The sequence below is a fragment of the Larus michahellis genome, chromosome 7 (assembly GCF_964199755.1).
Source record: "Larus michahellis chromosome 7, bLarMic1.1, whole genome shotgun sequence".
Classification (NCBI taxonomy): Eukaryota; Metazoa; Chordata; class Aves; order Charadriiformes; family Laridae; genus Larus; species Larus michahellis.
The window spans coordinates 12,891,690-12,905,790 of NC_133902.1; the positions used below are offsets into that span (position 1 = coordinate 12,891,690).

The window sequence follows — 14,101 nt, forward strand, 5'->3', positions numbered from 1 at the left end:
CTGGCAGAAGGTACTACATTGTGCTGTACAGACACACCAATAGTGATTGTTTAATTAAACATGCATGTTCATGTTATAATAGAAAGGATTCAAGCAGACAACTCACCTTATCTTCATTTTTCAGCTTGACATCATATTTGTGTGGCAGGAATTTAGGTGGAACCCACTTCCTTTCTTCCTTCTTCAAAGAAGTGGGAAGCTTCCGAGGAGACCTACGTGCTCGATCGTCTGATAAAGCAAGGTGAGACATTAAGTATCTTAGTATTAGAGTTAAAAAAACCAAACAAACGGTAAAGAATTCAGACCATCGCTGGACCGGGCACCCCACCCCTTGCTACCTATACAGTGTTTGCTTAAACTAGAACATCAGGAAAAAGGCTCAAATTGGGTTTAGAAATATCCTGAAGATGCAAGCTGGGAATGCAGTCCCTAAACAGCTCTGAAGTAAGAGGCAACACCTATCTTCAAGGAGTACCAAGGACCACTTGTAATATTTAAACCCACCTCTGTACGGACGGTAAGCTGCAACTACCTATGCAAAGGGAGAAAATTCACGAAGGGGAGACAGGTTTCATAACCTAAGCAGTAACCTGCTTAGGGAGCTCCTGCTGAGAGCCCTAGCTGTCTCTGCCAGGCCACACTTGAAATAATTCTACTGCAGGAATTACTGACTTAACTTTTAAAATCATTTAACTTTGGTGGCCATTAAGCATTTTACAGTTATGAGCTCTATGTGTGCGGGCTAGTTTAGCTGGAGATCTTAAGCACGCTTATACAACCAGTCTTTTTATTCCTGAGAGAGATGGAACTGAAAGAGCACAAAGGCATCGCATCATCTTGCCAGCTGGGGTTGAGTCTATTATTTCTATATTCAGGTTGCAAATGTTAATGATTTAAGACAAAATCCAAGTGAACCCCGAATGTTGTTATGTTTGTAGCTATGACTCAAAGAAAATGCTAAAGCAAGCATGATAGAGAAGAATAATTATCTACTAAGTATACGCAGAATATCAGTAGATGCTAGACTTAAGTCAGACTTTTAGAGAGGTATATATACACACGACTATATGTATATATTTACAACTATATATAATTGTCGCATTGTAAGTCCTATAGAATTTGAGCTTCAGCAGCATTATAGCTTACATGGTATGAAACCACGTTCTGCCCACCCCCGCCTTCCAAAAATCAGTCACTCTGGTTTAGGAACAGATCACAGATGCTACGGGCTGACTGCACCGTATACACAAAGGGGCAGCTGCTTCCCACATTAGTGCTACATTTCACATAATGGAATGGAGAACCCTCTCCTCCAAACATCACTCACTATAGAAGTTTTTCTTTAAAAACAGAGAAACAAACAAAACCCAACTGAATTTCCTAACAGCGATAGTATGTGTGAAAGGAGACTAATCCTCTTACCACAAGTCAGGCTGAGACATAACTTTTGCCTTCTTCGGTTCAACATTTCTATTAAAAAAAATCTTGATAAGTTCAAATATTATGAACTATGCTTTTCTGCTCTACAGCACAAGCACAGTCACATACAAGACACTTCACGCTCTGTAAAAGGTCTGCTTTCAGAGATCAGCCTCAATGCCTTTGAAGTGCTGAATGTTACCTTTGCTGGATGCATGTGCCATGCATAGCAAATTTTTATTTACGAAATAAGTGTGTTGCTTAGTCCTGGTTCTAACCTTGAAGGAATCTTGTTACACTGCTGCCTCTGCAACAGGCCTGTAAGCAACCTCTGCTTTCTAGATTCTAGAAATGGGGATGACTTCGCTGAATTCCATCAAACAGCACCTGGATGCTCAGGGGTGGGGAAGAAGAAATCACCATACGTTCCTTCCTGAAGTTCTTTTACAAAAAGCATGTTTCACTTGTTGTTGCATTCTACTGTAATAAACTTATATTCACTACACTACTGGAACCTTATAAAGCACCCATATGCTGTTGTCTCCTAATATTCACCACTTATTTTGGATCTTCCAAAGCAGTATTAGTTCCAAGTACAGCTCAAGCTGCAGAACCTGCCTTCAGTAGTTCACCATCCATTTTCAGGAAAAACTAGCCTTTCCTCTCACCTCTGCAGATTTTCCAGAGTTCACTCCTTAAGCAACTAAAAATACAAAGCCACTTCAGACTGCACATATGATGCAATAAAACTGGTATAAAGCCCTATTTTTAGTTTCTGAAGCACAGTAGGCTCCTAACCAGAGAGACTGAAGCTCTCTTTCTCTGCCCCTTTTTTCCTCCAACAGAATCACCAGGTTTGACATGAGTATTAGTAAAAATGCTAAGGTTAACTCTGCCCCCTCGTGTGCACACAGAAAGATACAGCTCGTCCGTCACACACTGTTACGTAGAACCTGTTACTGCTTCTAAATGCTCAATCTTGCACAGTGACCTCAACCCGTATTGCCAGTGGTCAAGTATGCAAATTATTAGAAAGAAAAAGTCAAAGTCAGTGTGGCCAGACATCTCCAGATGCTGCACACAGCCTCCTGCAGGTGCAGTTCAGGGCCCGGACCCACTCAATGAAAGCAAGTCTTTACTACTTCTGTAATATGCTGTATAAACATAACAAATGCTACGGAGTTATTTTAATGGACTCTGGAATATAGATTCAGGAATGAGTTTACTCTGAACCTATGTTCTATTATAACACAGAATATTGCATTAGCAATAAAATATCCCAATAAAATATATATAAACGCGTATGTGCAAGGAGAAGAGTCAAAAGAATGAGCCCTTACTGCATTTACTGATTATGTTATGACTCTGCCAGCTTCTTTGATTTGAAAGTGCTGAGGTTCCGTTCCTCTTTTACAGAAAGGGTAGGACAGTCACAGTTTAGAGAGATGACTAAACACAGACCAGATAATCAGCCCAGTCAGAGACTGGAAAAGGCGCAGGAATCCCCATTCCTGCAGCATTCTTCCAACCACAGAGCGCCACACTGGCAGTGTCAGCAAGAGCACAGCTGACCACAGCTGGTTAAATACCGCACACCAATGAACAAAATATTATGGTAGACTTCACTAAACACCCAAGCCCAAAAATGCTGCTGTAAATTTGGCCAGTGAGCATTTCTAAAGTAAAAAGTACTTCCCATGCCTTTTATGAGGTAGTTTGAGAGAACTACCACTCAAAAACAAACAAAAAAGAGTGCATGCATTAGCCCCTCTCCTAACTACTGTTCTAAAGGATAAGGCCAGATCATTTCTGCAACACTTTTTTCCTTCCTGGTTATACTGTAATGAAATCAAAACAGCTCATAACTTTTTCCAGTACCAATCAGAAACAGTTGACAATTACTAAGCTTAGGACTAGAGCTTGATATATATAACTTGTTTTCCACTCCTGATGTTGCTATTCGTTTGCCAAGCTGTTTTCCAGGTTTCCTCTTCTCCACATTAGAGGAGGCTATATACACCCTCCCCAGATGCTGGAGTGGCTGTTTACAAATGTAAACAGTTTATTGCATTTATGTGCCTGTAAAGTTAAGCTATCCGGATTGGATCTATGCTGTGGGGTTGGGTTTTTTTTTTTCCCCTTTGTTTTAAAATACTTATTGAAATATCTTTTAAAGAATCTTATCGTTCCATTTTTAAGAAGTTACACAGGACATAAAACTATTTTTTTACCCCCTCTTTCGACAGTATCTTCTAAGAGTCAAGAAAAGCCTTGGACATCCACTGTTTAGTTCTGCAGCACAGCAGAACAGATATGAAAGAGGGGAACAATGTTTCCAAGCAGGTTTTATTTTGAACTGTTAGAAAAAAAATTAGTATGCATTTTTCTGCATGAATTTTGTCTCAGCATTTGAGAAGTAAAAAGGGGATAAACTAAAATAAAAGAAAAAAAACACTCTTGTTTTTTATGTCAACTGGCGACATGAGAGAGAATTAGAGCTTGTCTCTGACTACAGAACAGGCTTTAAAACTAGCAATTTTTGTTCTGAGGATGAACATCACATCAGAACTTTATGATTCTGCATGAATCATTGCTGTTTGTCCCCTCCCCCCCCCTTTTTTTTAAATATACTTGTTTTGTTTTTGAAGCTTATACATTTCATGCATAGCTTTTGGTATTACACCTTAGAACGACAGCACATTTTTGGCTTTAAAACAGTTGAAAGCCAACAGTACTGATGCCACCAAAGCTGCACACTAACAATGGCAATGTCAGGATTTCCATCCCATAACACTGTTTAACCGTCACATACAACATTCACAGCCCAGGCCCAAGACACACGTAAATTCAAATATTCACTTGCAGGTGCTACCTGCAGGCATGCTGTCTTACTACTTACTCATACTTTCCCTTCTGTTGTCGTCCTCCTTCAGGACAGCTTCCTTCTGGTTTTCCTGGGCTGCCTGGCTGGAGTTCTCCTTGTCACTGGATGGGGAATCACAGGCTCCATCAGATTTCTTTTCCGAGGCCTCTTCATCAGCTTTCTCCAGGGGATGTATTTTCACAACTTTCACGGGCAACATTTTCTGCTTACCAACCTGCATGGAAATATTGATGAAAACCAAACCTGAGCAAGACACGTGAACTAGTGAGCTTTAACACTACAAGGAAGGAAAAAAAGCAGCTAAGACAACCTACAAACCCCAATTTGGCAAAACACTCAACTGACATCCTCCTTGAGAGAAGCTCATGATCCCTCTCATGAAACAATTACAGGGTAACTTTCTACTACTGCTACCGGGAAGTTCTGTACAAATTGCTAAGAACGAGAGAACTGCCGATCCCCAAGTTTGTCCAGTGTCTAATAATGCTGCTTTCTCAGCCAAAGGAAAGAGTGTGTGTGCAAGGTGCAAGCATGCTCTCTCAGGAGCCCCAGTTGAGAGAATATGGCATAAACAGACCGCGAACAGAGAACGTTTTAGAACTTTCCCTTATTTTTAACAATTTTGAGTTCCCCCCGTCATTCCCAGTTTTGGAGGCAATTTTCTCATCATCAGAGCATTGTTAGAGATTTGCAAGCAGTGGACTTCAAGCTACATTGGCTTCTGGGAACATGCTGGGTGAAAGGATTACAGCAGATTATAATTTATACGTTCTTTTAATTAAAATATGTATTTTTATATATATTTAAATATATACACAGACCATCACATATTTAAGCAGTATAACAAACGTATCTCTATTTCCCCACGCACACAGTCATTTTTCTCTTGCCATCAGTGTGGGTCATCCACGTGCTTTTGCTCATGGAACCAGTTTGCATTCAAAAGCCGGTGCTGTCACTGGGATTCTACAGAAAAGAAATTCTCACCATCTATGTGATAATGTCAGTGGCTAACATATTCTTCCCATCTACTGCCTTTAGTTATCCAAAATTAGCTCTGTGCAAAAGCACGGGTTCAAACGGAAAACAGAACCTCACCTCAAAGTCACACTCTTCTCCCACTGCAAATTTTGTCATGATCTCCAGCCAAGCTGCATCCACCAACTTTTCCAAAGATACAGTGTTGTGGTGGACTATTTCCAGTACCAGTTTCTCATACCAGATGGGGAACTCCTCCTTCAAGCTGAGCAAGCACACGAGAAGTTTTCATTATCCAGGGAATAAAAGTCAAAATGCAAAGTAAGTAGCCTCCCATTTCGCAATTCGGAGAACTCGAACAGCCAGGACAATGTTTGAGGCAGATGCCCCATTAGCATGCAAACATCCAAGGGCTTTTCCCTGCCCTCCCCCCAAAGTGTTAATTGGCATGACAATACAAATTGTACTTGTCCTTCCCAGAAGGAACACCATTAAGCGTTCTGGAAGAGCAGCACTGATGGTGAACCCTTGCCGGTTATTACCACCTCTCTATTAGATGTTAAATATATACCAAAACTATGTCATCATTCTGGGGCTTGTTACTTTAAGATTTTTGCTTCCAACAATAACATACTGCTGATGAACATTTTGCATTTTCTTCTTCCCAAACAGACGGCTAACACAGTAAAGCCTGCCTCTGTCTTCTTACACAATCAAATCATCTTTCCAGAGAAAAATATTTTGTGTGTTTCACCATGTCATGATCTTCAAATTTTTTTATCCAAAGAGAAAGGACTGTTACAAATTTACTTGACTGATTTCCTTTCTAAAAGATCAGGTCAGTTAGCTGATAGGAGTACTAAGAAATATATTGCATAAAGCTTTCTGGCTAAAAAGTAAAGTCCATTTCAAGTTACTGTAAGGAGGAACAAAATACTCCACTTTTCCAAAACCCTTTCAGCTTCCTAGACTCAGGAATCCGTTGCTGACAATCCTCAGCTATATTTGCTGTTCTACAACTGCCATGAACAAATGTATCCCTTTAGCAAAATACCTAAATGAACTTTTTTTATTCAGGCTAGTGTCAGGTATTAAAGCAGCCAGCAAATTGCTTGGGAAGCTTTTAATGCCGTTTCAAAGAAGCAAGACCAAAATCTCATTTCAGAGAGTCTTTTCCCTGCCCCCCCACCCCCCAAATTTAGAAAGACTGTAGCAAAATTTGTTACTGAGAAATCTTCCACTTAGTCCATTCCACTTCCATTTACGTTTCTGAATGTTTTCAGAAGCGGCCAACCAGTCCAACATTGTTAACCAAAAGCAAGCAACACTAGACCAGTGGTTTTTGACTCAGGATTATAATTTTACGGAGCTGGCTCTGCACCCGCCTCTCACACAGGAACACTAAGGAAGAAAGAACGAAGGCAGTAGTACTTCAAACCTCACAGAAATCAGGACTATTAGCAAATAGGTTTCTTATTTGTTGCTTTTAAGGATGTGTTCAACCTCAAATGATGGGGCTTTTCTCCTTAGGCTAAGGCTATTAACTCTTTTGCCAATGAATCAGAAACATGGATTCTTCATGAAATCAGCAGCAGAAAATGCCACCTCTTAGGCAGCACTGCTGACAAGCTCCCCAGTTTAAATCCAGGGGAAAAAAAAGTCACAGAAGTCCAAGGGATCGGTTCACAGAACAGAGAATGACATTTGTTTGGCATAATTCCTACGATTTGGTAATCACAAAGTAATAAAAAGGTAATCAAACCAAAAATACGTTGGTTGAACCAAGGACTCACACCTTTACAGAAAATTCATTTCTATGGCAAGGGTCGTGCCGGATCCCAGCCCAGGACCACAGGCCTGTGCCGTGCACTGGAGGGGAGGGCAGGGTCACGGCAGCCCAGAGGAACAGTGGTGGTCTGAACAGAGCACTGACTCCTGCTGGTCTCCCTTTGTTCTTTATTGTTTCAAGTGGAGCAGATCCCCAAAATCTCACTCCAAAATAATTTTATTTAGTACAACAACCGATTCCAGTGCAGATCTGGAAAAAAGAACTACGGCTGAGGACGTGGCTGACATGAAACACTTCAACGGCCTCTTTTTACTGTATTTTTACTTTAGCTCCTTCAAGATTTATTTTTTCCCCTCCTCTGAAAAATTCCTGTTACTCAAGGGGCTTTAAAATATGCCAAGTACCGCATGCTGAACTATTTTGGTTCAAGTAATACCAAGATACAGCACTAAATAAGTACATTACTCAACTGCATTAGTGATGGCATCAAATTTGGATTTCATTTGCTTTCAACTCCGGAATTCCCACAACTCCTTACACCCAGCAAAAAAGCTCCTCACCTCACCTCACAAACCAGCAATCACGTATCATTCCCAAGTCCACCCTTCTGCCCCAATGCCTATAGACAGACACATACCAATTTCTTCACTGGTACTTACAGCTCAGCAACTTCCTGCTCCTCCTCCCAAGCTTCTTTGTGCGTCAGCTGGCTGCTTCCTGTGCTCTTGCACGTCCATATTCGCTCGCTGTATCTCTCTAAACGCGCTTCATATTCTCTGGAGAAGTGGCAGCTCAGGAAAACAGGATTTGCACAGTGGAGAGCGTCATCACAGTGGCACAAGACCATCAAATTCAATTAAAGCCTTACTTCTGGAATGCACACTGGCGTACAGAAGGTGCCACACCACTGTCACTTCAGCTGAACGTTTTGCGGCATAGCTAAGTTACTCCTCAGCTTTTCCAGTCTGATTCATTGGAAAACAGCACAAACAACACCACAGACACATGCGGGAGATGTGGCATGGACTACTGCTAAATAACCGCTGGGGAACTACTACTACTACTAGTGCCCTAGGGTGGTGTTACAAACTCTAAATGCAAATTACCAGCCTACTCAGTGCACCCAGTCTTTTGAGTAAAAAATCCAAAAGCTCTGAAACTGGAATGACTAGAAAGGCCACCTTTCATTTGGTTTCCAACAAGAGCAGCCTCCTGCATTAGCATAACATTACAACCTTTCGCACCAACCACATCACCTGCTTCCCGCACCAAAACCACCCCCAAGGTTACCTTATTCTGGCCGTTCAGATTAATGGGTGCACAGGTGAGGCACCGCGGTGCAGACAGCATTATGAATTACAGCATTAGCTACTCTGCTGTAAGCATCTGTGTCTATGCTCTACACATTGCACCTAAGCGGCAATTCACTGTCAGTGAAAAAAGATATAAGCTACTTCATGCTTTCTGTGGATAGAACGTGTACAGGCACAATTATCAGAAAAGCTAGCACGGTGTAAATTCATACCAATTTACCCTGTGGCAGCCTGCTTAAGTTGGCATATGCTTACTGATGGTAATTTAAGCGGAGAAATTATAACAGAGAGGCAGTAAAAGCATCTTCCCTTCTCCATCAGCATGCTCTCCAGCAGAAAAGCAGGCGCAGAGTACAAAGCACACTTGTAACAACTCCAGTAGCTCAGCCTGCTGCAGCACAAGTGCTAATTATGAGAGTCTCTGTGGGAAACAAACAGATTGCTCCATGCTCCTGCGAAGGCAGAGTCTCCAGCCACAGCAAATAGCTCATCGTATCCTGCATATGCTTTGTGTTTCAAGAAAATTTTAGCGCAACTAACCTATTTTCATTATTATTCGTTGTTGGCTTGTTGTTTGGTTGTTTTTTTTCCAAGATTCCTATTAGGAAGACAAATTACAACTCCAAAGCCTCATTTCCTCACAAGCCCTGAGGTAAAGCGCAACAAGGTACGGAAGCTGCGCTGTGGACATTGATAGACAGGTATCTCACAACACAGCAACCGGTGCTCTGCAAGAATATAAGCCAGGAACAGAGCCACCTCCAGAGGAGCTGCCGCTGCTGACAGTACTCCCTCTGCCTGGAGCAGATCTCGAAACCAAGGAGAAATCCCACAGTTCCTCAACTTTCCCTGCTTGTGGAGTCTCCGGCTCTTCGGCGGATCAACAGTGATCTGACAAGTCATCCCCCAGATAAGTTTTGAGCCCTCTGGCCAGTTCTAACCCCTCCCTGAGGTTTCAAAGATACTTAAGTTTCCACAGAAAGGAGAGGTGCTACAGGGCAGGGGCAGGAAGTGCCATCACTGCTGAGAGGCAGTGGCAAGGAGTAACCACAGCTTACAGAGGAACTCATCTGCAGAGCACTGCCAACCAGAACAGAAGTGTGATTTTAACATATTTTGTAGTGATACTAAGATAAAAGGGGGGGGGGGGGGGGGGATTAGTGGTGTCAGGGAGGGGGGAATCAAACAAGAAACCAGGAGTCCTCCTTGTATTTACAGCAATTAAACATTAATAATGACTACACTGCAATCATAATGCTATTCCTCTCCCACAAAATGAGTTAAAAGCAAATCCCTGCCATAGACAAGAGCCTAAATGCACAAGCAGGAGCAGTGTTCAGCTTCATTCAGCAAGTCCACCTCCACTCTGCCCCAGCCCTTCTCGCGTGTCCCTGGACACGTGTCCCTGGACACCACCTAGATATGAAGGACCTGCAGCTGCCATAACACAAGTGCTAAAGGAAGGACACAATTCTTAAGGGTTCAGCACATTGTCTTAATAAACCTTCAGTAGTCTAAATAAATATTTGAGATACAGCTGGGAAGTAAAATTACGGTCTACCTTCCTTCTGCGTTTATCAACTTACTTTCTTAGCCCTGTGAGGAGATTCCTTCCCTTTCAGCAAGGGGAGCAAATAAATGCTGATCTCCAGTTGAAAAATAACTGAAAGATAGGTTTTTTCCTCACACCATTTCCCATATCGACAGGAAGATCCACAAGAAATTTCCCTATGAGTTTTCCCCTCCTTGTACAAACCTATGAGCACAAGCTCAATCCCACTATATCAGGATCCATATTTTTCAGATCAACACCAAATTTAAAAGGGGCAGGCAGAGCAACTTCCCTGTCCAGCTCCACTCTGCCTCTCCAATGTAATTTAATTCCACCTACAGCCGGTCAGCTCATCTAACGCTGACCCCTGGCCACATTCCTTCACCAGCACTCAAAACTCGTGCCCGCAGTGCCCACCCTGCCTTTGTGCTCTGCCACAAGCTCCCAGGTCAGGTCCTGCTTTGAAATCCTGGGGCCAGCACAAAGCCAAACACAAAATGTTTTTGCAAAGTTTACTATAGCTCAAACTTTCCACTACACATACACTATTTGTCCTTTCCATGCAGGCTGGAAACAAACCCAACAAATTTCAGACTGTTCAGGACTACAAGCAAGGGCTTACTGGTATGCCATAACCAACCCATCTCTCTACACAGTTGGAACTGCCATTGCCACAAATTCCCAACACAGTAATAAATAAAAAACCCTGGACACCAGCTACTTGTGAGCATTCCCAAAAAAACCATGAATAACACATATGTTAAATAAACAGATGACTACCCACTGTGTAACAGTTAATACATCACATCTGTTTGCATCACACTGAAGAACACAATGTTGAAAGGCAAAAAAACAATTACATTTAAAAAAAGGGACTCTTTTAAAGAAAAATGTTTAAAAGTAAACAAGCTAACCACTGCACAAGATGACTGTTAAGTGGATAGAGTTTACTTCTTCCTGGGTTATTGATGCTCTCACAGAAATGAGTATCAACTCCAAAATAGCTTGAGCATTTTAATTGTTCCCACTGGTATTAGCTAAGACGACAAGCTTACCAGGAAGGTCAGTACATTTATAAGACGTTAGTCCCTGGGTGGGTGGCAAAGTTTTCCTGGAACTAGGGTGTGACACGACCCTGCTTTGGTGCTGCCATCTTTCAGCCAAAGTTTAACTGGCCGGTATCACAGATGAAGATGTGAACGCCAGCCTTTAACTTGCATGCCAAACACAGCCCGGTTCCTCATGTTCTCTGTGCTACTTACCATACAAAAACACTAACCAAAGACAGACAGCAAGCTTTTATCTAGGGAGCAAAGCAACATAGCTTCCCAAAACCGTACACTGATGGCTCAAGGAAAGCTTTGGCTGGACTAGCACCGTCTCATCAGCCCAGGTTGGTTAGCTCTCTGAACCGAGCACCTCGCTTGAGCTGGCAGCATGGTTTTCCGAACTGCAGCCAGTAGAGCAGAACACACACTTTAGCAGTCCTACCCGCTAACGGAAGAGATGACCTGCTCACCAGGGAACAAATCTGGTGTTTGGTAGACTCCAAATGCTCAGTACATGTGCCGCAGACCAGGGGCACAGGTAACATAAACCTGAAAGCGCGTACCACACATGAAGCATTTGCCTGACACCTCACGTATCTCAGAGCAGATCTACAGAGCTCCTTCAAGGACAAGTCTATCGCGGCCTGCCCAGCCGTCTGCCATCCCCACACAATTAGCAAGGCTCACTCTGAGTCAGACACCAGAAGCCCAAGGCTTCACCGGGGCACAAGCCAGGACACAACAGGCTCCACACACCATGGTTTCTCTTAAAAGATTCTAGGGGTATTTGGCAGTCAAAGGAAGCCACATAAAGATACAGAGAAATGTCAGATCCAAATAAACACCTGAGCTCTCATCACCAGCTTATCCATCTGTCCACTGCTTCTGGACACTTTCTTAACACAGGTCCATGGGGCAGGTGTCTCTCCTCATATACAATACCCCAATCGCACTTTTTGTTCAACCCAATCTACAGCTGCAAATCCTAACAAAAATCCCCAAAACAAACAAACAAAAAAAAGGAGTCTTAAGAACTTCTTATGTCTTTCAAATACTTCATTCGTTGCTGTGCAGAATAAGAACCTGCACACCTTTTACGGGAAGAGCTGAACAATAGTTTTTCAAGGTGGAAAAAGGAAAGTCCAAGAGATCATATTCTGCCAGGCTTCAGCATAAACAACACTGGTCGCTGCTCTGGTCAAGGACTAGGGTACTTCTTGACACAGCCCCTCTGCAGCCATTCCTATCCACAAAAGCCATTCCTCTGCACTATCTAGGATAATCAAAAGTGACCAAAAAAAACCCCTCCAAGTCTTGCTTAGGTAAAATCTCTCTTCAACTTACTGACTCATTTGCAATTTTCTGTTCCACTTTTTGCCTAGCTTGTACACGGCCAAAGCAGCAAGACAGAAACCCAACATTACTTAGTTTCTCTTTTTAGCTTCATGACACCTATCTGCCAAGATGAACTTTCTAGAACATGCTAGGCTGTCCGCCTCCCACGGCAGCCCATGCTGTACTTTCTCCAGGAGAAGAGCACCTCTCTAGAACCTCAGTGGTTTCCTCTTTCCTTCTGACCCTGCAGCTAATGCCATCCCCTCCGAGGATGAGAAACCGTCACTTTTCTTCCTTAATGTTAATACCATCCATGTGTCTGCAGAAACATCTCCTACATCTACTCACAGACCCACAACAGCCACACCAACAGACTGGTGCTCTCAAAAGGTGCCCAGTAACTCCCCTGTGCTGTTCCTACAAGGTAAACAAACCTTAAAGCCACATCTTCTTTTACAAACCTAGTAATTAGGCTTAAGCTCTGTCTTTTTGATCACTGATTGTTCCTCACAGGGCAAGAGAGAGAACAGGTCTTTGCCCGCTCAGATGGATGACTGAGCTACTTTCAGTTTGCACACAGCAGAACAGCAGGTTTTTGAGTCACAGACTGAACGCTTTAAAATACTGTTAAAAAGCAAGTATCTAACACTCTACACAACCTCATTTTATAGGGCTGAATGCATTAGCAATGTCTATCCGCATTCAGATAGGCACTTCCTCTTCAAAAGCTACCTAATCCTTCCTAGGGGCTTTCACCGGTTGTTCTGCATACTGAAGTAATAAGACACTCTCCAATACAGGGGTCTGCATAAGTTCTGGAGTTCCTTTGTCTTCCACGCCACCAAGATCTCTGAGGTATGTTCCTATAAACGAGGTGCGTTTCCGCCTCCCTTCCAGTCCTTCCTTCAGTCTTCAGTTCCTCAGATTTTGAGCCTTGTAACACAAACAACAAACCAGCCTCCAGCATGAGCAGTCTGCGGGTTACAGCGCAGAACTCGGGCCCCTCCGGTCCCACACGGGACCCGACTGGTAGCTCTGCCTCGGTGGCTGCACATCGCCTGTGACAGTTGCCTGCCATGGCCCACCTCCGCTTCCTGCCGCTCGAGGACCGTCACACGCCGACTCCCGTGGAATCATAAAAAAATAAAACGCTTTTCATGCAAAAGCAGCCCAGAAGAACATACTTACAGTCAGACTGAAAACCTGGGTTCTCCCCTGGCGAGCTACCCCTGTCATTATTTTATTCTCTTCCCTGTAGGAGTCTCTGGTTTCAATGCCACCCCTCACCCACGGGACGCACGCCACAAATTGCTATTGCAGCCCCCCTCGAGAGTTGCTCCTGCGCTAACTGCATTAATCAACCCCTATCTACCGGTATTTGCTGAACACACAGCCGGCTCCCGCTTCCCGGCCGTTAGTCCCTTCCCACGGCCTCAGACCACCCCCCCTTGCCCTGCGGAGCTGCCGTCTTCGCTGCCCCTCGGGTCTGCCGGGAACCGCTTCTAAACAGAGCCACAAACTTCTCGGGGAACAGCCCCCCCCCCCCAGCGCCAGGGCCGGGCCGGGCTCCCCCCTCACGGGCCGGCGCCGAAGCAGCCGATCAGCCCCGCGGCAGCTTTGTTCTGCCCCGCCGCCCCCCGGGAGGCCGGTTCCGTGCCCGGCAGAGCGGGCCTGCTCGGCGCGGGGGAGACCGCCGTGGCAGGTGACAGCAGAGCAGCGCCGCCGGAGTCCGTGTCGTTCCCCCCACCCCCGCCGCCTTGTCCCCGTCCCCCAGTCCGGGCG

At 44.0% G+C, this 14,101-nt stretch overlaps 1 protein-coding gene across 1 annotated transcript in view; it reads right to left on the bottom strand.

The window, feature by feature from the left end:
* BAZ1B (bromodomain adjacent to zinc finger domain 1B) overlaps positions 1 to 14,101 on the bottom strand; it is a 52,209-nt gene that overhangs the window by 37,819 nt on the left and 289 nt on the right. The window contains exons 2-5 of the mRNA XM_074593725.1: positions 7,730 to 7,846; positions 5,402 to 5,546; positions 4,319 to 4,517; positions 107 to 228 (exon numbers count right to left, since the gene is read on the bottom strand). Of these exons, the coding sequence (XP_074449826.1) occupies positions 107 to 228; positions 4,319 to 4,517; positions 5,402 to 5,546; positions 7,730 to 7,846 (583 nt within the window). The remainder of the gene's footprint in view (positions 1 to 106; positions 229 to 4,318; positions 4,518 to 5,401; positions 5,547 to 7,729; positions 7,847 to 14,101) is intronic.